The sequence below is a fragment of the Rattus norvegicus genome, chromosome 9 (genome assembly GCF_021556685.1).
Source record: "Rattus norvegicus strain SHRSP/BbbUtx chromosome 9, alternate assembly SHRSP_T2T, whole genome shotgun sequence".
NCBI lineage: Eukaryota > Metazoa > Chordata > Mammalia > Rodentia > Muridae > Rattus > Rattus norvegicus.
The window spans coordinates 29710001-29734563 of NC_141542.1; the positions used below are offsets into that span (position 1 = coordinate 29710001).

A 24563-nucleotide genomic window follows, 5' to 3' on the forward strand; every position below is an offset into this window, starting at 1 on the left:
TTCTACAGTTTTGTGTGTGCTTTTCTGAGCCCACTGATCTTGAGTGTGCATCGCTGTGTGGATGTGCACATCTGTGCACACCATCGCATCTGTGTGTGGGAGCTAGACCAGGGAGAATAATGAGTGATGGGAAATCTTACAGTGATGACTACCGACAGGGGACACCAGAGCATTTGCAGACAGATGGATGTGACTGACTGTGCCTAAGAAGCAACACTAGTCGCAGCCTTGACTTACAAGGGGGGAAACAGCCTCAGGTAGTAACCCCAATAAATAAGCAAGCTTTCTGGCTGGAGCTGCCAATTGGTAGAGCTGGGGCTTGCAAGCAGGCAGCTGGGTCAGGGTCTCTGCTGGGAGCCACCAGATCTAAGACGCGTGTGTTGAAGACAGAGTAGCAAAGGCAGGTCAGAGGAGCGGACAATCTGCGCAGGGTCAGAGAGCATTCAAATGTGTCCATACACATGCATGCCACACCAGCTGGCCGGCCCTCAGTGCCAGATGTACCTGATGGAATGTCAGTGTGCACAGTGAGTGGCCTTTGGGTACCCACGGGCAAAACAGATGGGACAGGACACGTTCTGTATTCAGGATGAGACGAGACCTTTGTTCTTGGCCGCAGAGCGAGCAAATGTGGCTGTGTTCGCTTCAGTGTTGGGGTGGCCTTGGGTTAGGCAGGGGCTGCATGCTTTGTGGCACATTGCAATAGACCTGTGAGACTCTTCCCCACTCCTGGATGACTAGAGAGGACCCCCCAATTCTCCACCACCTTCCTTTGAGGACTCCCCCCAGACCTGGTGCTGCAAGTTGAGTCTGATGTGCGAACGGCTTGGGAGCAGGTGGTGCTAGGCGTTGGGTTGCTCCCTGGTGTACAACGTGTGCAAGCGTGAATACCTGTCTCTTCTGAGGGTGGCTCAGGTGCAAATTAGCAGGAGCCACGGTGACAGCTCAGCTTGGGCAGAGGGGATACAGGCAGAGTGTGTGATTAGTGATGACTGTAGTCTTTGTAGGCTGTCCGAAGCTAATAGGACACTGGGTGAGCATTCCTTAAACACACAGACTTTTGCTGGGAAGCCATCAAACACTGCCTCATTACAAGCTGGACAGTGTGCTGGGCCTAGGGGTCAAGGTGAGCAAGGCTTCGTTCTGTCCCAGCTCAAAGCTCACAGGATCAGTGAGAGCTGGGAGTCACATGATCTGGACGATGGGCACTTACCAACAGGGCCGGCAAGAGAAACGAAGCACTTATATCTGCTCTAGGGACCTATTGGGGGAAGAGGAACTGGGATGTCCACACAAAGTTGACTTCACAGTGGGCATTGAGGACAAGTGGGTCACAACTGCTGTCTGCCTGGCCTGGAACGGGAGGAACATGCCGGGATCCAAATTGAGCCTCTAAGACCCCTTTGATGGAGAGCAAAGTGGGTGTTGAATTCAAGGCCCCCACGGGTACTGTGTGAGGGACCTATGGGTACATTGGTTGTTCTAGGTGTGGCTTAATCCACTGGGGAATAAGGAATCCGAATTCGGCCCCCAGAGACGCTGACAGAGAAAGCTAACTGTCCAGGGTGGCGGAGATGAAGGTGTGAGGATGTTCCCCCTGCCCCTCCCTCCATGAAGGAGGTCTCTTGTGACCCCCTACCCATCTGACACCAGCAAGGCATGCCGGAGCTCGCTCAGTGGCTCCAGACCCTTTCCGAATTCCCCTAGAGCTGGTCCAGCCAGTCCTTGGGGCCATACTGTGAGCTAAACTGGCCTCTGTCCCAGGGAGAGCTAGAGATAAGAATAGGCAAAGTCTGGGGACACCAGGCCACTGTGCCATGACATCCTCGTGTGCTCAGCAAGTGTTCCCTGCCCCTTCGGGGATGGGAAGGCACAAAGACAGGATTCTTGTGGCTACCACTAGCTTTGTAGCTGCCCCACCCCCACCCCGCAACCGTCTGGGCTTGTTTTCATTCTGTTAAAAGGGCTCCTGAACACACAGCCCCTCTGTGCTGTAAGAGCTCCATCTCTAGTCCTCTAACCCCAGGAGGTGGGGGCCACTTTTACCCGTTTTCCAGGGTAAGCACTTGAAGAGCAGAGAACTGAGGTCAAGGGTCACTGGCAGTAAGGGATAGAAGTATCTTTTGGGCTGGCATCGGGAGTAATGCACGTCATGGAAGGCAGGCAGGAGGATTGCCAAGAGTTAGGGGCCAGCCTGGGCTACATAGTGAGTTTTAGGACAGTGTGAGCTACAGAGTGAGACACTACCTCAACAAAACCAACCCAAAAAAGCTCTCCTGGTGGGGAGATTGCCTAGCGGCACAACCCCAGAACTGCAAAGCAAACGATTAAACATGTTCTCTTGACTTCTTGCAAATAAAACGGGAATACTTGGACTTCAGGGTCCAACCCTTGTCCCTGACATCCTGATGCCTCCGGTGAGGAGGCAGAGGGTGCTAAGGAGGGAGGAAGGGAGGAGCGCAGCTGCTTTTTTAGACCTCACAAGGAGAACTGGGGGGGGGGTCACAGCTCATTTACAAAACACTTGCTTAATCATGAGACCCTGTATTCGCTCCAGCACCACAAATGTTTTTTTGGTTTTTTTTTTTGTTTTTGTTTTTTAAATGATCTGGAGAAACTTGGAAGTATGTTTGGGTTAGTAAGGGGCGGCACTTGGCTAGGAGCAGCGACAGAGGGGCCTTCCTAACCGGAAGGCTGCAGCCCAGAGGGAGCCTCATGCTAGATGGGGCTAAGCCCAAGGCTTCCCGGACGAGGTGAGTGACCAAGGTCTCTCGCCCAGAGACGGTGCTGTGAGAGGAGGAGTCAGGCAGGGTGCTGGAGGTTCCGAGGCTGGACCTTGGGAGGGCAGCCTGTAGCCCCCTCCTCCTGCGCCATCTGCCCCCTGCCAGGGACGCCGGTGCCGCAGGGGCTGTGAGCGGTGGGTGGCCCCCGAGAAGAGCTGTCCAGTCTGTGCCTGACGCCTCTTTTTCCTCCACTCTCTTGGTCTCTTTCAGTTGGAGGAGGACAGACTCTCGGGGCACTCCCTCCCGCGGTACAGCCCCCTGCGACGACTGGCGTCCTCCGTATTCTCCTCCTCCACGCTGGAGACGGAGCACTACCCTCACCCCGGCGGCGGCGGCTCCTCAGGCTCCTCCGGTTCCCTCATTCAGCGCAGCCGCTCGGCTGAGAGCAGCCCCGTTCGTGCGCCCCACCGGCGCCACGCGCCCCTGGCCGCCGGCAACCACAGACTCGTGCCCTCGGTGCTCCGCATCTCGCGGTCCCAGCTGCAGCAGGTGTGGGCACGGTTCACCCACAAGACCTAGGCTGGGCTCCCCCCCCTCCTGGAGGGGGCAGGTGGGGGGGGCTGGGGAGCAGACAGAGACCAAGGTTCCTTCCCAGGACGCAATAATCACAGGTCACACAGCCCATCCCACCCATGTGCAATACGCCCCCCTTGAAGGTTGGCCCGCGATACTGTAAAACTCCAAACCCCATAGAGGCTGTGTCCTCAGAGGCTTGGCCTCTCGGGTGGGCTCCTTTGCTAGGGGCCAGCCAAACTGGTGCAGGGAGGGGTGGTGCGCTGGTGCAGTTGGATAGGAGGTGGAGGTGGAGCAACTAGGGGCTCCAGAATCCAGGGGAGACCAAGGCATAGGGGAGCTGAGGTGTTCTGAGGCAGTCCGACTGGGGGTCAGGTTCTGTTTACTCTGTGATGTCTTGGTGGGTCAGGGTCTGATCCACCCCTGAAGGATTGGGTTGGTGGGAGAATCGGACTTTCTCCGCAGGCGTGCGTCTTTGTCTGTCTAGTCGGCCTGGGTAGAATGTGATGGAGTCTGGTCAAACTCGGCTTGGGTGTGATGCGAGGGTGTCTATATTCAGGGATAGGGAGAGGGCAGTCCCATGACTTAGGGAACATTTCTCATGTCACCACCACCACCACCACCAAGGTCAGAGTCCCTTCCCTGCCACATCTTACAAGCGTTTTCGCTGTCCACGGTCACTCGCACCGTCCCCCAAGACTCCCATATGTCATTCGCTGAGAGGCTTGACTATTCTGAGACTTTCAGGAGCTGGGTATGGATAGAGGGGTTCTCCAGGACCCAGCCTGTAGGCAATATGGAGAGTGATAAAGGAAGCGGAACCTACCAGACCCTGGGCACAGGGACATTTTATTTCAGAACAAGTCCTAGACAGACTGTTCTGATCTGCCACTCTCAGGAGGCCCCTCCTGGAGGTACCCAGGGTGTGGTGTAGACATAACACAAGGTTGGCAGGCCAAAAGAGGATCCAGAGGTTATGGGCAGATACCTGACTGCCCCTCCCTCTTCTGACCACCTCAGTTTCCCAACCTGTCACTGCAGGGACCCCTGCCCATGCCAACCAGCAAGGTTTGGGGAGTGGTGGTGGTGAGGAGGCTATCAGAAACGGTGGTGCCAATCTAAGGAGCGGAAGAACTGGAGTTTGCAAACCGTGTGTTTTGGTGAGCTTGTGAGGCATACATGTGAACATGAGTGTGCTTAGGGCTGTCAGGGATGGAGGCTCAGACTGTCATGCACAATTCCAGAGAATACCATTTGCATAGACCCTGGTGTGACCAGCACCTACTGACGTTAAACGGTGCTGCAGCTGTGCGTGCAGCTGTGCGTGCAGCTGTGCGTGCAGCTGTGCGTGCGTGCTTGCGTGCACATATGTGTGTGTGCGCGTGTGTGCGTGTGCGTGCGTGCGTGTGTGTGTGTGTGTGTGTGTGTGTGTGTGTGTGTATGGGCATGCGCGCTGTCTTTGGTAGTTTCCTGGTCTTGTTTTGCTCTTATGCATTTCTCCTCTGACCTCTGTTTCCTCTCAACCCTGTGCCCCATCAACTTCCTCCTGGTTTTAGTCTTAGGCCCCTGGACCAGTCTGGGGTGCTTATACCTAGTGGGCAGTGCCCAGGACAAGCTATCCATGGATGCCCATGGCCAACATTGTGATGTGGCCCAGCAGTTCTGCAAGTCAGTCCCCACAGTCACAGCTTACTTCTCTAATGCCTGGGCTAAGGGAATCTTTTCCATGTAGCAACCAAAATCAGACCCATGTTCCAATCCTCAAGCCCAGATGCTCACTTCTGAAAGTCCTCAATCCCAGGTCTCTGTTGCCCTCTGGGCTGTTAGGGATGGCTCTACCCAGGCAGGAGTTGGGGAGGGGGGTCCTGGGAGGCTCCTTGAGAAAGAACAGACACACAAAGCACAAAGGCAGGCGAGGGGTGGGGATACACAGCAGCCCCGCCCTGCTTTCAGCACTGCCCCGCACCCCTTTCCCTCTGCCCTCCAACGCTATGCAATAGCATGGCTTCTCCTTGTTCAACTTCTCCGTAGTTAGCACTGGGATTCCATGGCACTCTGCTCTTTGGCATTCCTTTCTGAGAGTTCCACCATCAGACCTGAGCAGAGTCCTGCCTTTGACTATAGCTGTCCCTGAGATCCCCAAGTGCCTTACGACTTATCAAAGATAATGGCACTGGCTTGAGCCTCAGTTTTAGCATTATTTAAACACTGCTGTTTCTCGAGCTCTTAGGAACAGGGACTTGCACCCCCACCTCTCAGTCACAAAGGACACCCCCACCCCACCCAGGGAAGGTAGGAGTCCTTTAAAACAAGGCCACCATTCAAAATGTCTGGCATTCCAGAAGGCATCCCTTTGCATTGGCCTCTGTGGTGGAGGAGTTTGTAAGCCATTAAGGGCAATTGGAGGTCATCCTGACAGATGCGTCTTTGGGGAGGGGCCATGTTGACTTGCAAACTGCTCCAGTCTCCACTGTGATCTTGTGGAACTGGGTGGAGCTTTACACGGCTTAGGGAGGCCTCTCTGACTCCCAGGAGTGGCAGGGCTGTCTGTGAGCCTGCATTGGCGGCAGAAGCTTTTGCTTTGTAGTTTCCCAGAGAGCAGACCAAAGTGCACGAAGTACATGGCCTTTTCAGAGTCAGCTTTGCTGGTAGGCAGTGCTCCTGGCCATGCCTGCAGCATGGTGGCTTCGTACTTGGCACACATGCCTGCTGCCGGGTGTCTTCAGGTATCCTGTAGTGTAAGCTCAACATTGGCACACAATGCTTTCTGTGAGGCAGACTATGATCTGAATACTTGACAAAATGAACTCACTTAAACCCCATACTAACCTATGAGAGACCCCAACGCTACTGCATTTGATGGACTAATCAGATGTTCTCCTCACAAGAACGCAACTGGCAGAAATCTGCCGATGCCAAGTAACTGTGGTCTTGTTCCATAGGAGTCTTTTAATGTTTTGGTCTGGGCGTAGTTTCTCTACTGGTCCCTTTTGGAAGAGAGGGTTGTCTCTGTCCCTATGGACTCTTGTCATGGGACTGCTGTCATATAGGAGGTACCCCAGAGAACTGGGGTCGCCCCCTTGATCTCACATGGCCCCAAGTACCGTTCAGTAGCAATGAAGACAGAGCTGACTGACCAAGATATGGTAGGTGGCAGATGCTTGCACTCCTGATTTTGGCCCCGCTGGAAGGTCCTAGGGGGTCAGGCTCACAGAGAGCAGAGATCACTTGCTGAGCATTGACTGGGGACTTTGTGAGGGTGTCACCAACTCACATAAAGAGACCAAGCAGTGACAGTAAATTTCCTGTAAGGGAAACCCCACCCCAGTTCCTCTCCAAAACCAGTCCTTGCTACTGTCTTCCAATTTTTTTTTTTTTTTGGTTCTTTTTTTCGGAGCTGGGGACCGAACCCAGGGCCTTGCGCTTCCTAGGTAAGCGCTCTACCACTGAGCTAAATCCCCAGCCCCCCAATTTTTTTTAAATGTGAATTCTCCAAATTGTTAATTGTTGGACACACACACACACACAGAGAGAGAGAGAGAGAGAGAGAGAGAGAGAGAGAGAGAGAGAGAGAGAGAGAGAGAGCAGTATCTGGGAAGAGCTGGTGACCTAACCTCTTCTGCATTACCTGTCCAGGTTCAAAGCAAGGCAGCTCTTCAGCAGATACACCAGCTAGGAAGCTGCTTAGAATGCTAGCTGCTAGTGAGCGGTGGTAGTGGTGGTGGTGGTGGTGGTGGTGGTGGTGGTGGTGGTGGTGGTGGTGGGGTGTGTGTGTGTGTGTGTGTGTGTGTGTGTGTGTGTGTACACATTGCTGTGGTGAGCTGGGGTATGTGGAACTATTGGTGTTTTTCCTTGCGTGTGGAGTAGGGCTGCCTAATAGGGCCAGTATTTTCTTAGAGGGAGAGGGGTGTGTGTCCTGAGGACTCTAGATAAGTGGAAAACGCTGTAATAAATTCTTCATAATTAATACGCACCCCATACACTCAAGGCAGCTTGGGCCATAGCAATAACCACTCAGAATTCATCCCAACCACTAACCCTGAGCCCAATAATCTCTCTCCGAATTTCTAGTTTGAGGGAAAACAGTCCTTCCCAGTGGGTTGTGGGTCGGCACCTGTGGGCCAGGCCGGTCCTGGCTCCCTCCTTCCTACCTCTGTCCTCTGCCCTGCCTTGGTCTCTTTTTCTGGGGCAGGGTGGTGCTGTCTATTCAGGCAGGGGTTGGGGGAGCCTGGGCCACCGTGGAGGACAACAGGAGCTGTGTTAATGGGCAGTTTGGGGAAGGAGCCATGTTGGAGGAGTATGTGGTTCCCATTGGAGGTTGGGGTGTTCTCGGGCTGGGGACAAAGATGCTGTATTTGTTGCTGGCCTTGAGTTGATGTGACAGTTGTGAGGTGAAGTCTAGACATCTAATGATCTGTAACATTTGCTGTACCCCAATCTCCACTTAGATATGGGAGAGTCCTAACCGGAGAGTCAGGAGCCGTACCCACCCCATAGCGTCTGACTTTTAAGGCATCCTTCTCCCTAAGGGAGAGGCCCCCAGGCTGAGGACCATCTCCCTCAGATAACCCCACACATACTCGGTGGACTTCCCAGCCTGGGAGGCCCCTGAGTCCACCCAAAAAGAGGTGGGGAAGGAGCTGGGAAACCCTCCCTAACCCTCTCCTTTCCCTAGGGTTTCCCGTCACTCACCACTTCCCCTCGGATCCTGCACAGGCTGTGGGTTGGGGGAATGACTACCCACGCACACGCACGCGCACACTCCTCAGCCTCCAGCACACTTCATCCACTCTCCGGACTGCAAATTTAGCAGCCCAAACCCGGAGCGCACTCGAGACCCTGTCGCAGGTTTCTAATTGTTAGGGACCCCTGTTGCCCACTCCAGTCCTATCCCCCGCCCCAGGGCCCGTCCTCCCACTACCCCACCCCTGCAGCCGTCACACCACGAATGTAAGTTCGGTCTTTTTAACCAGCTGCTACTTGGCGTGCCCCTGGTACCGCCGGCCTCGGAATCCCCGCCCCGCCCCGCCCCGCCCCGCCCCGCCCCGCCCCGCCCCGCCCCGCCCCGCCCCGTGCCCGCCGAGCCAGGACCCCAGCCTCGGTCCCCGCCCCGCCAAGCTGCCTGCTGCTAAAGTTCTTCTTTTGGGTTAGCACCCCCGCCGCCCGCCTTCGCACTCAGTTTTGTTTGTCTTTCCCTTCTGCCGGCTCGCGGCCGCTGGGTGCCTGGCCTGGAGGCAAGGTGGGGACGAGTGGGGGACTCGCCCCTCCCTGCTTCCAGGGTTAGGGTGCAGACCAGGGGCGGGGGGGGGGGGGACGTGGGAGGAGCTGGCTCCAAGAGCCCGATCCCCCCTCCCGATTCCGGTTACCTCACCGCCCATAGGGCTGCCCCCACCCTTGGCCTTCAGCTGGATGCCAAAGAGCCCAGAGTTGAGGGGGAGCCAAACTTTGAGCCTAGGTCTCTCAGAGCCACCCAACCCCGCTCCCTTTTGCCTGTGCTCTGATCCGCGTCCCTTATCCCATCCCATCCGCCACTAAGGGCCCTGGGGGGCTCCTCAAACATGCCCCCACTTGCAACTCTTTCCCCAACCCCATCCCCGAAAATAAAACTCAGGGACCAACATCTGCTTCCTTTGCACTTGCTCCGTCGACCCCTCCCCCAGGTGGAGGGGCTTCCGTGGGGGGAGGGGAGGGTTCCAGGGCCCCTCGAGTTGACAGTATTGCCGCAGAGAGGGGCTGGCCCCTGTCCCCTAAAAGGTGGGTCTGGTGGTGTGGGGAAACTCAGCCCCAGGACCTAATTGAGTTCCCTCCCTACATACCCCCCCAACAGGGGATGGGATGGTGGGATGGGAGGATGGTTGGAAAAAAGACCCTCCCGGAGGTCTCCAGTCCCATCCAGTTTATTCCTGAGCCCCCTCCCCCAATCCCAAGTCTTTCCTCAACCCCCTTTTGTATTGCAATAATACTGTATTATACGCTTGCACTATTTCCTTACCCTGGCCAGCTTAAGCATGCACGAGAAACTCAAAACCACACACACATGAAGACGGGACGCTTTTCTTTTCATTTTCTTCTTTCCTTTCTATTTATTTATTTATTTATTTATTTATTTATTTATTTATTTATTTATTTATTTTGTTTCTTTCATCCTTCCCCCACCCTCGTTTTCTTCCTATTTCTCTCCGGGCTGCGTCCTCCTTAGTGTATATAGCGGCGTCAGGGGCCCCGAACCCGGGTAGAAAAGCATGCACTGAGCCCCCCACCCCAGACTGCGAGTACTGTACAAATCCAACACTTGAAACCGACACGCACACGCGCGGCGCCGCCACAGGGGTGGGACACGGACACGCACCCACGCGCACACGACCGTGCACTGGCGGGGGTGGGGGCGCCCCGCCGTCAGGCGTCGCTGTGCGAGGGATCTTGTGCCTTTTAAAGTCCCTGTATGTTCATGCAGACAATCCGGAGAGCTTGTGTACTACCAAATCCTGATTAAAGACGCCTTCCAGGAATTTTTGCCTTGGCCTGCTTTCTTCACCGCCCCACCCTGGTCCCGAGGACCTCAGCTCCGCGGGGGATGTGGGTGGGGCTGGGCAAGGGACTGGGACTGCTGCCGACTGAGGGACTGGAGTGCTGGCCAGCTGGACTCAATTATCCTCCCGTTGCTGGCTCTCTTCTTTCCTGGGGAAAGGTGATAGTTGACTCTGGTCTTTGAGATCCAACTCCAGTTGCAAACGGACAGAGAGGGATTCAATAAAGTAGGATGTTAGACTCATGGACCAAATGAGGCAGAGGTGGGAGGTCAGAGCGCCCTGGGTGGGACATTCGTGGCTACTGTCCTTGCTGTTCCACAGCCTGAGGGAGCTGGTGGCCGGTGAAGGAATGCACACAAGCAGATTTAGCTCAGGGTCTGAAGGTAATGAAAGAAGCCTTACGGTGACAACTACAGAAGCAAGCTGAGAAGGCCCCTCTGTATCATGCCTCTCTTTCGTCCCTCGCCCTGGCTGGACAGAAGGCAGGAGCTACCACACAGTGACTCAGAACCCGTTCTGGCCAGCGGATGAAGTTCCTTCAGCTGCTGAAGAGGAAGCCACTTTTTCCTTAGGGCAAAAGCAAGAGGGCCTGACAGCCACAGTTCCTAATCCCCCGGGGGTTGAGAACCCCTCCCCCACATGCTCGTTAGCTCTAGGGGCCGGAGGGGGGCCTAGGGCAGATGAGGGGAGCATGTGCTGGGAGGCAGACATTGCAATATAGGAAATCAATCGTATGTGTGAGGTCTGGGTAGATGGCTCGGTAGCCATGTTCCCACCTTCCTCTTTCCTCACCAGAGTATCCACCTTGGGAGCTGGGGGTGGGGGTTTCTCCTTTGGCAGCAGTGGGGGGGGCAAGGTGGGGGAACAGGTTCTCTGAGGCGTCTGACTCTCCCGGACAGAGGGAGGGTGTACCGGAAGGCACAAACCCCTCCCCTTGTCACTGTGGGGAATTGCCCTTGTCGCTCAGCCCATTCCATTCCCCAGTAACCTTGGGACTTTGAGCTGGAGTGCAGTTCCAGGTACTAGGCTTGGCGGGGGTCCAGGCAAGAGTGTCACCTCCTGCACCCCGTGTGGGCACTGGGGTGAGGTAAGGTGGCCAGGTCTTGGGCATCCTTGTCACCAGTACTCCCTGAAAGGACAACTCACCAGTGAGCAGCAAGGGGAACCCAAGGTCTGAGCCTTTCTCTCCCATTGCATGTGGCAGTGAGGGAGTGGACACTGGCTTCAGCGGGGGTTTGAAGCTTACAGGGACTCAAGCCTCTGGGATCAGAGTGCAGACACCTAGGGCTTTTGCTCTCTCTGAGCTCCCTGACCTGAGCTGCCTCTTCCCCTCAGGTCATAAACCCAGACCAGCATCTGCTGAGCTTCCCAATCAACAAGGAGGTGGGGTTGTTGTTGTTGTTGTTTTTTGAAACAGTCTCATTCTGGAACTTACTATGTAGACCAGGCTGGCCTTTCCCTTACAGAGACCCCTGGCCTCCGGCTCCTAAGTGCTGGGATTAGAGCAACCAGGGAACTTCAAAATAAGTGGGGTTTCTCAGCTGTATCATCCGCAGATCGAGGGGCAGAAACTCAGAGCTGGACTTTTATAAAACATCCGTGAGCCATGCCAATGCAGGCCTGGGAGCCTAAAGGTCACTGCCCGGGGGGGAAAGGTGTGATCCACTCCAGGCCAGCCACCGTTGGATAGCACTCCACCCGGCTAGGAGGCAGCTAGTGACTGCCGTGCCTCCCAGGACCAAGTACACAGAAAGTGTCTTGGAGACACCATCAAACTGGAGGCTGGAGACACCGTCAGACTGAGTAAAGAAAGACACGAGTAAGAGAGCAGATAGTTCAGTGGTATCCCTGAGAGGCAGAGAGAGCATTCTGCTCCTGTAGGAGGAAGGGAACACCTCTATAACAAAACAGGGGCCAGGGGGATTCAAACAGAAAACCCAGCATACCCAGGCTTCTGTGGGTGGCCTTGTTAGCAGAGGGCTGGGATTTACAACCCTCCCCGCCCCGCCAAAGGCAGGGAAGCTCCTCGGTTCTCCTGTGAGGGCAACAGTGAAGTGCTATTAAATTCTGGGCCTTGGTCGCCCTGGCCAACATCTTTTCCAATTTGGGCCAATGCTTACCCAGTGCTGCTTGCTGCCTCGTTGGTCCTCTTGGTTCTCAGTTCTGCCCCTTCCCAGGCAACTAGGGGAAAGGCCTTCGATGGGGTGAGAGGAGTTTTGTTTGTGACTGTCCGGATGGTGGGAAGGGTTGGGGCCTCTGATTGGCTTCTGGGCAGAGATCCAGGACTTGGCCAGGCATGGGGATAGGAATCGTCAATAGCCAGAAGCTGAGGTGGACCCAGGGCCTGTACTGAGTGGGCGTTTCGGGTGCTGGGTGAGAAGGCAGGAGCATAGCTCCCAAGTGTCTTCCTATCCTGATTGTCAGTGCATTCACCCAGCCCACGGTCCTCATTGACTCTTAGAGCCTTTTCCCATGTGGCCAGCGGTTTCCTGTAGTTGTAACAGTGGCAAGGCCCAGCACAGTCAGTACCTAATGTTTGCTGAGTAAACGGTTGAAGGGAGAGTGAAAACAGTATGGGGGAAAAGAAAACAGTTACTAGGGACTTTGGTGGGGATGTAGAGGTCAGAGTTCCCAAGAAGCTCCTAGACCACCAGAAGTTCCCGTAGGGGCCACACGTCTCTGCATATGTGTTTGTAGAGCTGTGTGCATGTGAGTGTGGAGGCCAGAGGTCAGTCCAGCATCTCCTATTGCTCTCCAACTTACTCTTCAAATAAAGAAACAACTGGTTGCTTTCTTTTGTGAGTGTGTTTGCCTGTATATATCCCATGTGTGTCTGAGGCCTCAGAGGTCAGGGGAGGGCATTAGCTCCCCTGGAACTCCAGCTATGGTTGGTTGTAAACCACCACATGAGTGCTGGGAACCAAACCTGGGTCCTCTGCGGAACCATCTCTCCGCGGCCTCCACCTTACTTCTGAGACGGGGTCACTGTGTGAATCTAGAACTCATCAATTGGTTAAATTGGTCGGCCGGCAAGCCAGGCACATTTCCCTGTCAGCCCGCCAGATGGGCACCCTGATACTGCCGGCTTTTTATTTGGGTGTCAGTGAGCCAACATCAGGCTCTCGCGCCTGCGCAGCCAGCACATTCATTCCCACCGAAATCAGCTCCCCTCCCCCCACTGCCTTTTTCTGTCTTCTTGAGACAGTCTTGCTATAGAGCCTTGCCTGTCCTTGAACTCACTAGCCCAAGTTGACCCTTCGGCCACAGCCATCTTCTTGCCTTTATCTCCTCGCCGTGAGGGCTGCAGGCAGGTGCTAGTGCACCTCAACTTAGGCCATCATTCCTGCCATCACTCCCACTCCCACACGGAGTCTCTAGTGGGAGCTGGTGGACCGGGCCTACTGTCTACCAGCCACAGAGCTGCACTAAAGCTGCCGGCTGGCCACCTCCTTTGCCTGTTCCAAACGGCATGGTGTCCAGGCTCCGCTGAGGTTGGAAGGGACAATGATCTCCGAAGCAGTGGGCAGAGGCAGGGGAGGGCTAAATACTCTGAGCCCTCCCCAGACCTGCGCGTGTGTGATCTCCTCTGCGGAGTGGGCGTTAGGTCCAGTTCTTTTCCTTATGCAGAGATGCCTTGCTCCACTCACATAAATGCACGCCTGCCTTATTAAATTCCTGACCAGGCTTTTATTGTATAGCATAGCAACCAGAAACTTCTGCATGTGTGCAAGCCGGAGAGCAGTCAGTCATCATTCCTGAAGTTTGGGTTTTGGCGTTGTTTTGGCGTCGTGCTGGGGTTAAAGCCATGCCCCGCGCTCTGCTCTGTTTCTTTAGACAGAGTTTCTCACTGGGGTCCGGGGCTTGCAGCTTAGGCTAGGCTGGCTGATCATTTAGCTCCAGAAACCTACCTGTCTCCACCTCTCCAACACAGGGATTGCAAGTTCACACCATACGGTAGGCTAGAACTCAGCTGGCGAACACTTTCCCAACTGAACCATCATCCCCCAGTCCCTGCTCGTTCAAAAGAATAATTAAAGTATTATTCCATCATCTCCCCTTCCTTTTCCTCCCATCAATTTCTCCTGTACCCCCATTCTCTGAAACTGACGGCCTAAATTCTTTGACCATCAACGTTATGCACACACGTATGCACATACACCCCAGTAGGTAAACACATCTGCTGCCTTCATTTAACATTGCCTGTATGCACGTGATCTCAGAGCTGACTCTTTGTACTAGATAGGCAACTGGGGGGCTGATACCCAGAAAGACTATGTCTCTCCCTCTCAGCAGTCCTTAGTTGTCTATAGATCTTTGTTTAGGAGTGTAGTCCCTCGACCCACTCTTTTTAAAAACATGGTCTTATATAGCCCAGACTGGCCTCAGATTTACTCTGTGGCCAAGGCTGGCCTTGAATTCCTCATCTTTATAACTCTGTTTCCCAAGAGCTAGGGTTAAAAGTGTCACCATAGGTAGTCAAGGACTTCTTGAATGAATGAATGAATGAATGAATGAATGAATGAATGAAAAATAACCCTCCAAGGACTTCTTTTACAAAAAAGAGGGAGAGAGAAAGGGAGAGGGGGAGGGGAAGGGGAAGGGGAGAAAGGAGAAGGATCTGGTAACTAGGAGGAAAGAGAAGCTGGTAAAGGGTCTGCTTAGTAAGTGAACAGAAAGGCTTTGCAGGAGAAATGTTGAAAGACAACAGGATTTATCGTGTGAACAGAGGTAAAGGGTCCAAGTGTGAGTTGCATGACGCACACCAGAGATGCTGAGGGAGGGAAGGAGAGAGAGGGAAGTAGGGTAGGGGTGAGATTGTTGGAGTGCCAAGCCAACAACGGGTTCTGTGGCATGTTCTCTGTGGCATGACAAGCACTGCAGAGAAAGGCAGCATGGGAGCTGAGCTTCAGTAAGTTCAGGTGGGCAGTGTAAGAAGGACGGCTGGCAGGGCCAGGACTGAGACAGCACGCTGGTGGCTGTGGAAGGCTAGGCTGGCAGAGTAAAGTCCCCGTATCCTGGGGAGCAGACACTGAGATGGTAACACAGGACTGTGTGCTGGAGGTGACAGAATGATTTCCATTTTGGTCTGGATGGACTTCATCATGTTGATTCAGAAAGGCAGATGCCCAATGTGTTCATAAAGCCTCAGAGAGTGCTGGGCAGTGAGCAGCGCCCCTCACTGTGGAACAACCCGATTGCCCTGAAGGAGTGTTGAGGATGTCGGTAGAGTAGACACAGAGAACGAACCAAGAAGCAGAGGAGACCATCCGCTCTGCCTCGGGCTTTCTTTCTTTTTTCTTTTTTTTTTTTTTTTTTTTTTTTGGTTCTCTTTTTCGGAGCTGGAGACCGAACCCAGGGCCTTGCGCTTCCTAGGTAAGCACTCTAACCACTGAGCTAAATCCCCAGCCCCTGCCTCGGGCTTTCCTAGTCTAGAAGAGAGGAGGCAGAGAGCATGGAGGAGTTTCTCACTGCAGGAAAAGGCTCAGCCACGATGGGTTCCACTCACAGCTTCAAAGAAGAAAACTTGATCAAGTTCCTCAGAGAGGGGACTAGATGACAGGCTCACCAGGCAGACATTAGAGAAGCTGGCGCTCCATTGACCCAGCTTGTGCTCTGGTGTAAGGCTCCGGGCAGCAGCTATAGAGGACCGGCACCCGGCCAGAGGGATCGAAGTAGGTTGGCTGACTGTGGCCATATCCCATCTCAAAGAGACGCAGCCCCTCCTGCCTGTCACCTACAAAAGAAGGCTCTTTAAAATCTTGCTGCTTTCTGTTTTTTTTTCTGGTTACCAGTCATACTCTGAAGTTGGCTGTCTGGTGAGGGGAGGAGAGGGGAGGGAGACAGCAGAGCCTAGGACCTGGGTCTGTCCCTAGGACCTCGGGGCTTCCCTGAACCTTACTAGGTACCAGAGAGCATTCTAGGATCTGAGGAGGACACGACAATACCCAAACAGGCCGGTGGTTTGCCTTCTGATAGACTGTCCCTGGGGAGGTGGGAGTCTCCTGGGGTGCAGGAAGGTGGGTGACCTCAGCGGGTCCCTGTGTGTGCCCCTTACAGGTGTTCTCTGTGGCGCCCCCGTTTGAGGTGAATGGCCTTCCACGAGCTGTGCCTCTGGGCTTGCCCTACCAGGACTTCAAGAGAGACCTCTCTGATTATCGAGAACGGGCCCGGCTGCTCAACAGGGTCCGAAGGGTGGGCTTCTCGCACATGCTGCTCACCACACCGCAGGTCCCATTGGCTCCTTTCCAGCCTCAAGCCAATGGGAAAGAGGGTGAAGAGGAAGAGGAGGAGGATGAAGAGGAAGAGGAGGAAGAAGAGGAGGAAGATGAGGAAGACGAGGAGGAAGAGGATGAGGAAGATGAAGATGAGGAGGAGGAGGAGGCAGGGGCTCTTGGGGAGGTGCTGGGGCCTCGAAGCGGCTCCAGCAGTGAGGGGAGTGAACGGAGCCAGGAGGGCGCCCCATCCACACTGCTGGCTGACGACCAGAAAGAGGCCAGGGGCCGGGCCTCCATGGCTGATGGGGACCTGGAGCCTGAGGAGGGCTCCAAAACGCTGGTGCTCGTCTCCCCTGGTGACATGAAGAAGTCACCAGTCACTGCCGAACTGGCCCCTGACCCTGATCTGGGCACCTTGGCTGCACTCACCCCTCAGCACGAGCGGCCTCAGCCTACTGGAAGCCAGCTGGATGTGTCAGAGCCGGGCACCCTGTCCTCCATCCTCAAGTCTGAACCCAAGCCCTCAGGACCTGGAGCAGGGGTTGGGGTTGGGCTGGTGGCCCCTGGGGCTGGGGTCACCGCAGTGACATCACCCTTCACCAAAGTCGAAAGGACCTTTGTTCACATTGCAGAGAAATCCCACCTCAATGTCATGTCTTCCGGAGGACAGGCCCCCAGGCCAGAGGAGCTGAGCACTGGGGGCGAGTTGGGCCTAGAGATGCTCTCTGAGGTGGGCGCTGCAGAGGAGGGCGCCCCACAGCCTCTGGAGAACGGCATGGCTTTGGTAGGCCCGGATGGGACGGAGATGGAAAGTTGTGCCCTGTCTGGCCCTCCTGGGGAGACACCCTCAGAAGTAGTCACAGACTCATTGCCCGATGGCCCAGCCCTTGCCGATGAACCGGCTCCAGCATCCCCACAAGAGCCAATAACCAAGAAAGGGACCATCATCTCCCCCAGCCGCCATGCCATGCCAGGATCTCGCCCCAGGAGCCGCATTCCTGTCTTGTTGTCTGAAGAGGACACAGGCTCAGAGCCTTCGGGCTCACTGTCGGCCAAAGAGCGGTGGAGCAAGAGGGCTCGGCCACAGCAGGATCTGGCTCGCCTCGTGATGGAGAAGAGGCAGGGTCGGCTACTGCTGCGGCTGGCCTCAGGGGCCTCCTCCTCCTCCAGCGAGGAGCAGCGCCGTGCCTCTGAGACACTCTCAGGCACCGGCTCCGAGGAGGACACGCCTGCCTCAGAGCCTGCAGCAGCCTTGCCTAGGAAGGCTGGGCGGGCAGCGACCACCCGGAGCCGGATCCCCCGCCCCATCAGTGTGTCCATGCCTGCAGAAGGCCAGCAGCTTCCTGGTAGACCCCACGGTGCGGCCTCAGCGACCGACTCGGCCATCACCAGCAGGTGAGAGACCCTTGGTTGTGGGCAGAGTGATCACAGGGCCTCCAGGGACTTCTCAGAGCCAGTGTGAGGGACTACAACACCCTCAGATACCTCCCCAGTCTACTGTTGCCTAGTCGGGCACTGTGTCACTGTGGTTCAAGTGCCAGCTCTGTCACTGGGCTCAAGGGAACAAGAACAGCATGGTTAGAGGGGCTAGATATGGTGAGGTGGCCCCCGGGGGAAGCTGATGCCACGGGACATTTGATGCCAGAGGGTAAAACATCCAGTAGCCGGTATGAAATAGTATTTTGTATTAATATTAACATAAGTACATTCTAGATTAGAATTCAAGACCCAGGGGAACTTTAAAGATGGCATAGGACCCTTAAGGAAAATCCGTAGCAGAGTCCTGTCAAAGGCAGGAGGGAGCAGGAGGCCTCTGCTTACTCCTCTGTGACTGGCCTCTTCTATCTTACCCGTCTCTGAGAATGCAGATCACTAGGGCTCAATGCTCAAAGTCATTCTAAAGACGCCCCTCCTGTCGTCTCCCCACCCCCACCCCTCCTCCCCGACCCCTTTCTCTTGACCTCTGCCCCTCTGCAGGCTCCAGCTGCAGAAGCCCCCAGGGTTGGCCACTGCTGCTGACCACCGTCCCAAACAGCCCGCAAGCCGGGCTTCCGGCCCAGGTCGCGCCCAAGTCTCCAAGCCCGCAGCACCCCGCAGTCCCGGCCTCCCCACCTCCACCGCGCGCCACTCCAGCGGGTCCCCGCGGAGCCAGTCCCTGTCCCGCAAAGAGAGCTCCTCCCCCTCGCATCAAGCCCGGCCTGGTTTCCCTCCATCTCGGGGGGTCCTCCAAGTCAGATCTCAGTCGGAGGCCTCCCCGGGGGGCCCCAAGAAAGGACCCAAGGGGAAACAACTGCAGACTCTGCGCGCAGCAACCAAAGGCCGGCCGGCGGTTTCAGAGGGTCGGCCCGGGAACAGATAATGACACCCGCCCGCGGCTCTCTGCGGCACCCCCTACCCTCACCCAGGTCCCCACCCGCAGCCGGCCACACTGGAGCAGCTTCCAGCACAGCCTTACGCGCCCGCGCGACACCGCGGCCCCAGCTTCCCGCCTGCACCCACCAGGACGCACGTGAGCACATGTGGCCAGCAGCCTAGCCAGCCCACTGACCCAGGAGGGTGCGTCTGTCTGTCTCTGCGTCCTGCCTCCCTTCTGCCGCCCCTCTAGCAGGGACAGGCTCACAACAGATCCTCTGCCCCGGGAAGGCTCAGCCACTTAAACGCCTCTGAAGACTCCACTTCTGGAGCCCGATCCCTTCAACCACCAGGTCTTCTTGGCTGATCCCTAGTCCCCCAACCAAGGGACTTACACCTGCTTACACCTCCTGCGACCCACCTTGTCCTCTTCATCCCCACCTTCTTGTAGTCATCCCCCAAAACTACCCAACAGGAGAAACAGCCTCAAATTCCATAAGTGCGCAGGCTCTAGCTTGCCCAGTCTCCCAGGAGCCATGGTGACCATAGAAGGCCGAGCTGGGATCGGGGAAGTGGGACCCAGGGATCTTTGGTCTCTTCAGACTTAAGGGGACTCCTCCGGCCTTGCTAAAGTCAGCTCTATGAAAGGCACAGGGTGTGTGAGTCTTTGCTCCCTCGTGTCTCTGGGGAACAGATGTCCCTTTCTTGAATAGGAATGAATGGAGCTTCTGGAAGAGAGCACCTGCCCTCCTGGGCAAGTGTTTCGCTGAGTGAATTAGGAATGGGGCTTTAAAAAGATTACTCACTTCTCTGGTCCGCTCGCTGGTCTAGTACTCAGGACCCCTTACCATCAGGAATTCCTTCCTGCTGTCTAACCTCAATCCTGCATACTGTAGTTTCAGTCAACTCTCCTCTCTCAAGTTCCACACAGGTGGAGAGTGGCTGGCTATCACCTGCAGTGTGTTGGTCGTTTGGGGGCTTGGGGACTCTGTTCTGACTCTCCTTCTTCCTGACGTCTCTGCTGTGGGAATAGACTGGTTCAGGCATCATCTCCGGATGATGGCGGAGGAGGCGGGATGAGGCAGACTGGCTCCTCCGGGAGGCAAAAGGCCCTTCTCACTTTAGAGCGTGTGAGAAGTGTGTGAGGTACAGCTGGTGCCCACTCCCACCTCCACCCAGTTCACCCTGAGCCCTTCTTGCTCTGAGCCAGCCCACACAGCTGAGCTGCTCCATACCTGACATGGGGCCTCATCCTGCATTCTGACTTCTGCATAGCTCGCCCACCTCATCAGGAGCCTCAGCTGCTAACATCTGGAGCAAACAGCACCCTGACTGCAGATGGGACAGACAGCCCCTCCTGTCTGGGACAGGGACTCCCTGCAGGCCTTCTAGAAAGTACTCCCAGCCTCCCTCCCCTGTTCTGGCCCTGTGTCCTTCCCTGAGCCACAGAGAGCAAACCAAGGCATTCTGGTGAAGGAAGGCCTCAGTATGCCACCAGCCCGGCCACATCTACACCCGTGACGACCGGCTGGGGGCAGCTCATGCCAGCTGAACTCCTCATGCAGGGTCAGCAGGTCTGGGCAGCAGCTTCCATGACATGAAAGCAGCTCCTACCGACCAGCTAGGGGAGGACACCAGGGTGGGTAGTCTCTTGAGGTCTATCCCACGCTGACGCAGAAGCTCCCAGAACACTCAGGAAACCTCTCTGGATATATTTATCTCTGTCACTCCACAGTACTCTAATGGCCCCCAGTCCAGGGAAGGGTAGAGGGCTCACTTCCTCCCACCCAGAGCTTTAATAAATGACAATCAGCTCATGCCAGGTGGGGACCAGGCCATGACCCCCTAGTGCCCAGGCCCTGGGCCTGCCCCTTGCCACCAACCGAACTGTGAATGTAGGTCCCTCCGCCCCCTCGGTCTCACTTCTGCAGTAGGACCAACAACATCCAGGTTTGGAGATTGGAGGAAGGGGAGGCCTAGGAAAGCCCCGGGCTCACCCCACCCCCAGTTAAACAGCCAGTGCTGGAGCCGGTACAGATCAGATGCAGAGGCCGGTGTACCCTTGGGATTTCAGACCTATGTAGGGCTCCAACTGACTTCAGGCCTCCGAGTCAGTGACATCATCAGGTTGGGAGGAAGAAGAAACAGAGGAACAGCGGAGAGGGGTGGGGAGGGGGCTAAGCGGTTCCTCTCCCCAGGAAGGAACCAGGGCAGAGGAAACCACATCTCCCGATGCCCCTTGCCCGAGCTGCTGCCCTTTCCTTGAGGATCATCCTTCTCCTGCACTGGGCCCCTCAGGTCCCTTTCCCTCCTCTCTGAGAGTGGCACCCCACCACCATCTCTTATGTCCCCCCTCCTGACTGTCTACATCACTGGCTCAGATGTGGGGTATGCTCACTCGATGCGCCTTCCCTCCCCAACCGTACCATGTGCAGAGGGTGCAGGAGAAGGGCCCTGCCCCAGGCACATGGCTCTCTGGCTTCTCAGCTCCTCCCCAAGGGCCTGGCTTGCTCAGTTGTCTGAGCCCCTTGGGCAGGTGTTGGGGGACAAGGAGCTGCCCTCCCCCTCCCTGGGAAGCAACAGAAGAATGTTTACATTGCCATACAGAATGTAACAGCCCTTGCTCACCCCTCCCAGTCACTGCATGGCCTCTGCCCACCCTGTGCCTGCCCACTCCCCTGACACCAACACTTTGCAAGTCGCTGTCACAACTAGATGGGGTCTCAGAAGGGAAGTAGCCATCACACCATTAAAAAGCCTGTGGACCTTTCTGTTGGCCTGGACTCTTTTTCCCTTTAGGGAGGGTAGGGCAAAACCCGGCCCCTGAGGGTGGGGTGGGTGGGAGAGAAGGTACAGGATGGTGTCCAGTGGGCGGACATCTTCTCCACAGCGGGGGACAAGGAAGTTCAGGTCTGACATGGGTAATTTGTTAGGGTCTGACAGAACAGGTTTCCACCCTAGCAAAGCTCTTTGAGCTCCTTGGTCGTTTTTGCTAAAGGCTGCAGAGTCTCTGTTTGGTTCAGCACAGAGAGAGGCAAAACTGTCATTTCCCTGAAGGAAGCAGATAGAATCAAGTATTTCCGGAGAAGCAGAAAACAGCGGCTTACAGGCAACGCCATAGCAAAGCCCACCCTGACCACTGGCCCGTGGCGCGGCCTCTGCACCTGACAAGTTTATCGTGTGGACACCCTCGAGAAGCCCCAGAGCCTTGTCTACAAATCAGAAACACAGGAAGTTCTGAAAGCAGGGAGCATCTTCCTTAGATGGGTGCAGGCTCTTCAGACGGGCATCAAAGCCCGAAGGGAAGCTAGACTTGGCGGCCTCATGCATGTAATTCTAGCAGCCACAGGATGTAATGCAGAGGGATTTTGGAGAGCTCCAGGCCAGCCTGCACTACATAGTAACTTCAAAACCAGCCTAGGCAGCTAAATGCCAGACCATCTCAAAAAAAGAAAACTATAGCCATGGGGAGGCATTTATATTCACTAATTTCACATGTTTTCAGAGGAATGAAAAAATTTTGAGACAAGGTCTTTCCAGGTAGCCCAGGCTGGCCACATTTGTGCCATCTTCCTGCCTCAAACTCCCAAGTGGTGGGATGACAGGAGTATACCACTCTGCTAAGTTAGATGGAGACATTAATGTCTTTATGAGACACTGCTCTTGACCTCTATTTATAATATATGGACTATGCATGGAATTACTTTCCTTCCTTTTAAAAAAAAGTATTTCATCTCTCTATCTTCTGTGATGTCATTGGTTTTGGTAAGAGATTGTGGTGAGCAAAGCAAGATCCATGCCTATGACGAGGACGTCACCGTAGGGTGCCATGAGACTCAAAATGGAGGAAGTGGCCCTTTTGTGTTCTTAAGAGTCAGTTGTGCAACTAAGAAGAAGTCACGTGTGAGGGGAACAGCGAGGATGCTGGGTCTGTGGCCCACAGGGGGTGGGCTGGATGAAGGTAGGTTGCCATGGAGAGGAACAGGAAGTACCCTTTGAATCCTAAACCCACCAGAAGTGAATCTTTCCCCTTAGCGGACATCAGAACAGTTTCTTCCCCAGGCCTGGCTCTGGGTTTGAAAGCCCATCCCTTCCTGGGGGTGCTGCCCTTGGAGATCTAGAAGCTCAGCCTCCTGGGACTTCTTTCCTCTAACTTGAACACCAGTGGGCTCCGGGGCCTTCTGGGGGGCCCAGGGGACCATCGCTTTCATTCCTGTGTATGGTGTCCAGAGTAGGACACACTTGAGGTAAATGCTAAAAGCAAATCGAACAGAACACACCCCCGTGCATGACTCTGGCCGCTGGAGATGATTTGGGAACGGTTTGGTGTATACCATCACGGAACTTTTTTATGTTTATAATAATGCCCCCCTCTCTGTCCATATATATTTCTTATAAATAAAAGAGGAACATATTATACCTACTGTTCAGAAATGTGGCTTTTGTTTTGTTTTGCTTTTTTAGTTTTTTAAGACAGGATTTCTCTGGGTAACAGCCCCGGCTGTCTCGAAACTCTCTTTGTAGATCAGATCCTCCTGCCCCTGCCTCCCTAGGGCTAGGATTAAAGACGTGGGCCACCGTTGCCTGGCTCAGAAATGTGGCTTTTATTCCCAACAGTGTGCACTGAAATACAGGTCCCCCATACCCTGAGCCCAGGGATCCAATCCAGAGTCTCGTGCACACCAGACGTGGGTGCTGCCCCTGAGCGGTCTCCAGCTCCTCTCCTTTTCAAAACTGTTCATCGTAATCTATAAAATCTATAAATGCACGTACTTACATATCGGTTATTCGGTATATAAACGTATGTCACGTATAACTTTCAGAAGCCAGTTCTCTCTTACCACATGGGTTCTGAGAATTTATACCCTCAGATGGCCACATGCAGGTCCTTAACCACCCGAGCCGTCTCCCCTGCCCTTCTCCATCCTTTAGAAGTTATTTCTTTGTTCTATAATTTATCCAATCATTATGTAATTTATATAATTTCCAACTCAAATTATACCACTCGGTGTGACTGCCCCGTCACCACAGTCAGTTGTAGAACACTCCCGTCCCTCACCCCTGCCCACTAATTACCATCCACTCCTTTGGCACTGAGCCCCACAGCCTTAAGCCATGGCTAATCTACTTTCCATGGCTAGGTCCACCTATCTGGGGCCCTGGGAATGTAACTCTGGGTCCGGTTGTAACTGAAGGCCGTGGGTTTGATTTTTTTTTTTTTTTTTTTTTGGTTCTTTTTTTCCGGAGCTGGGGACCGAACCCAGGGCCTTGTGCTTCCTAGGTAAGCGCTCTACCACTGAGCTAAATCCCCAGCCCCCAAGGCCGTGGGTTTGAATCCTGACACTGCATAAACTGCGTATGTTGGCACAAGCCTACAATCCCAGCACTCAGTGGGTAGAGGAAGAAGGGTTAGGGGTCATCCCCAGACTGTGAGATCCATGCTGGACTGTGTCCACGAAACTATCTCAAACCAGCAACAAAGCCCCACTGCCTACGTTAGACATTTTATATACATGTATTTATACATATATAGGATGGTTATGTGACCTTTTGATTAGCATAGTTTCTTTCCCTTTATAATTAACAATATTCTCCCTGTTTGGACACACAGCAACTTACTTATCCACCCATAGACTGACAAGCTATTTAGATGAATACAGACTATGTACAAGTTTCTCAGTGTGTTTGAATACTTCTCTGTGTGTATGTGTGCATATGTACATGTATGTGCATATGTGTATGTATGTGTATATGTATATGTATGTGTATATGTGTGTATATGCATATGTGTGTTTGTGTGTATATGTATGTGTATGAATATGTGTATATATGTATGTGTATATGTGTGTATATGTATACGTGTATATGTATGTATGTATGTGTGTGTATGTGTATGAATATGTGTGTACATGTATGTGTATATGTGTGTATGTATATGCATGTGTGTATATATGTGTATATATGTTATATGTGTGTATATATGTGTATGTTGTGTACATGTGCATGTATGTATACGTGTGTATGTGTATATGTGTGTATGTGTATATATGTGTGTGTATGTGTATGAATGTGTGTATATATGTGTATATGTGTGTGTATGAATGTGTGTATGTGTATGCATGGGTGTGTGTATGTATGTATATGTGTGTATGTGCATGTATGTGTGTATG

The 24563-nt window shown here is 54.3% G+C and overlaps 1 protein-coding gene across 4 annotated transcripts in view; it reads left to right on the forward strand.

Annotated features, from left to right (window-relative positions):
* Ttbk1 (tau tubulin kinase 1) overlaps positions 1 to 22817 on the forward strand; it is a 45007-nt gene extending 22190 nt beyond the window's left edge. For 2 of the 4 annotated variants that reach the window (XM_087565853.1, XM_087565854.1), the window contains exons 14-16: positions 2994 to 3272; positions 15884 to 17436; positions 18019 to 22817. In XM_087565853.1, coding sequence (XP_087421979.1) covers positions 2994 to 3272; positions 15884 to 17436; positions 18019 to 18400 — 2214 coding nt within the window. In that variant the 3' untranslated portion in view covers positions 18401 to 22817. 4 annotated transcript variants of the gene reach the window in all.
* Positions 22818 to 24563: the final 1746 nt, after the last annotated feature.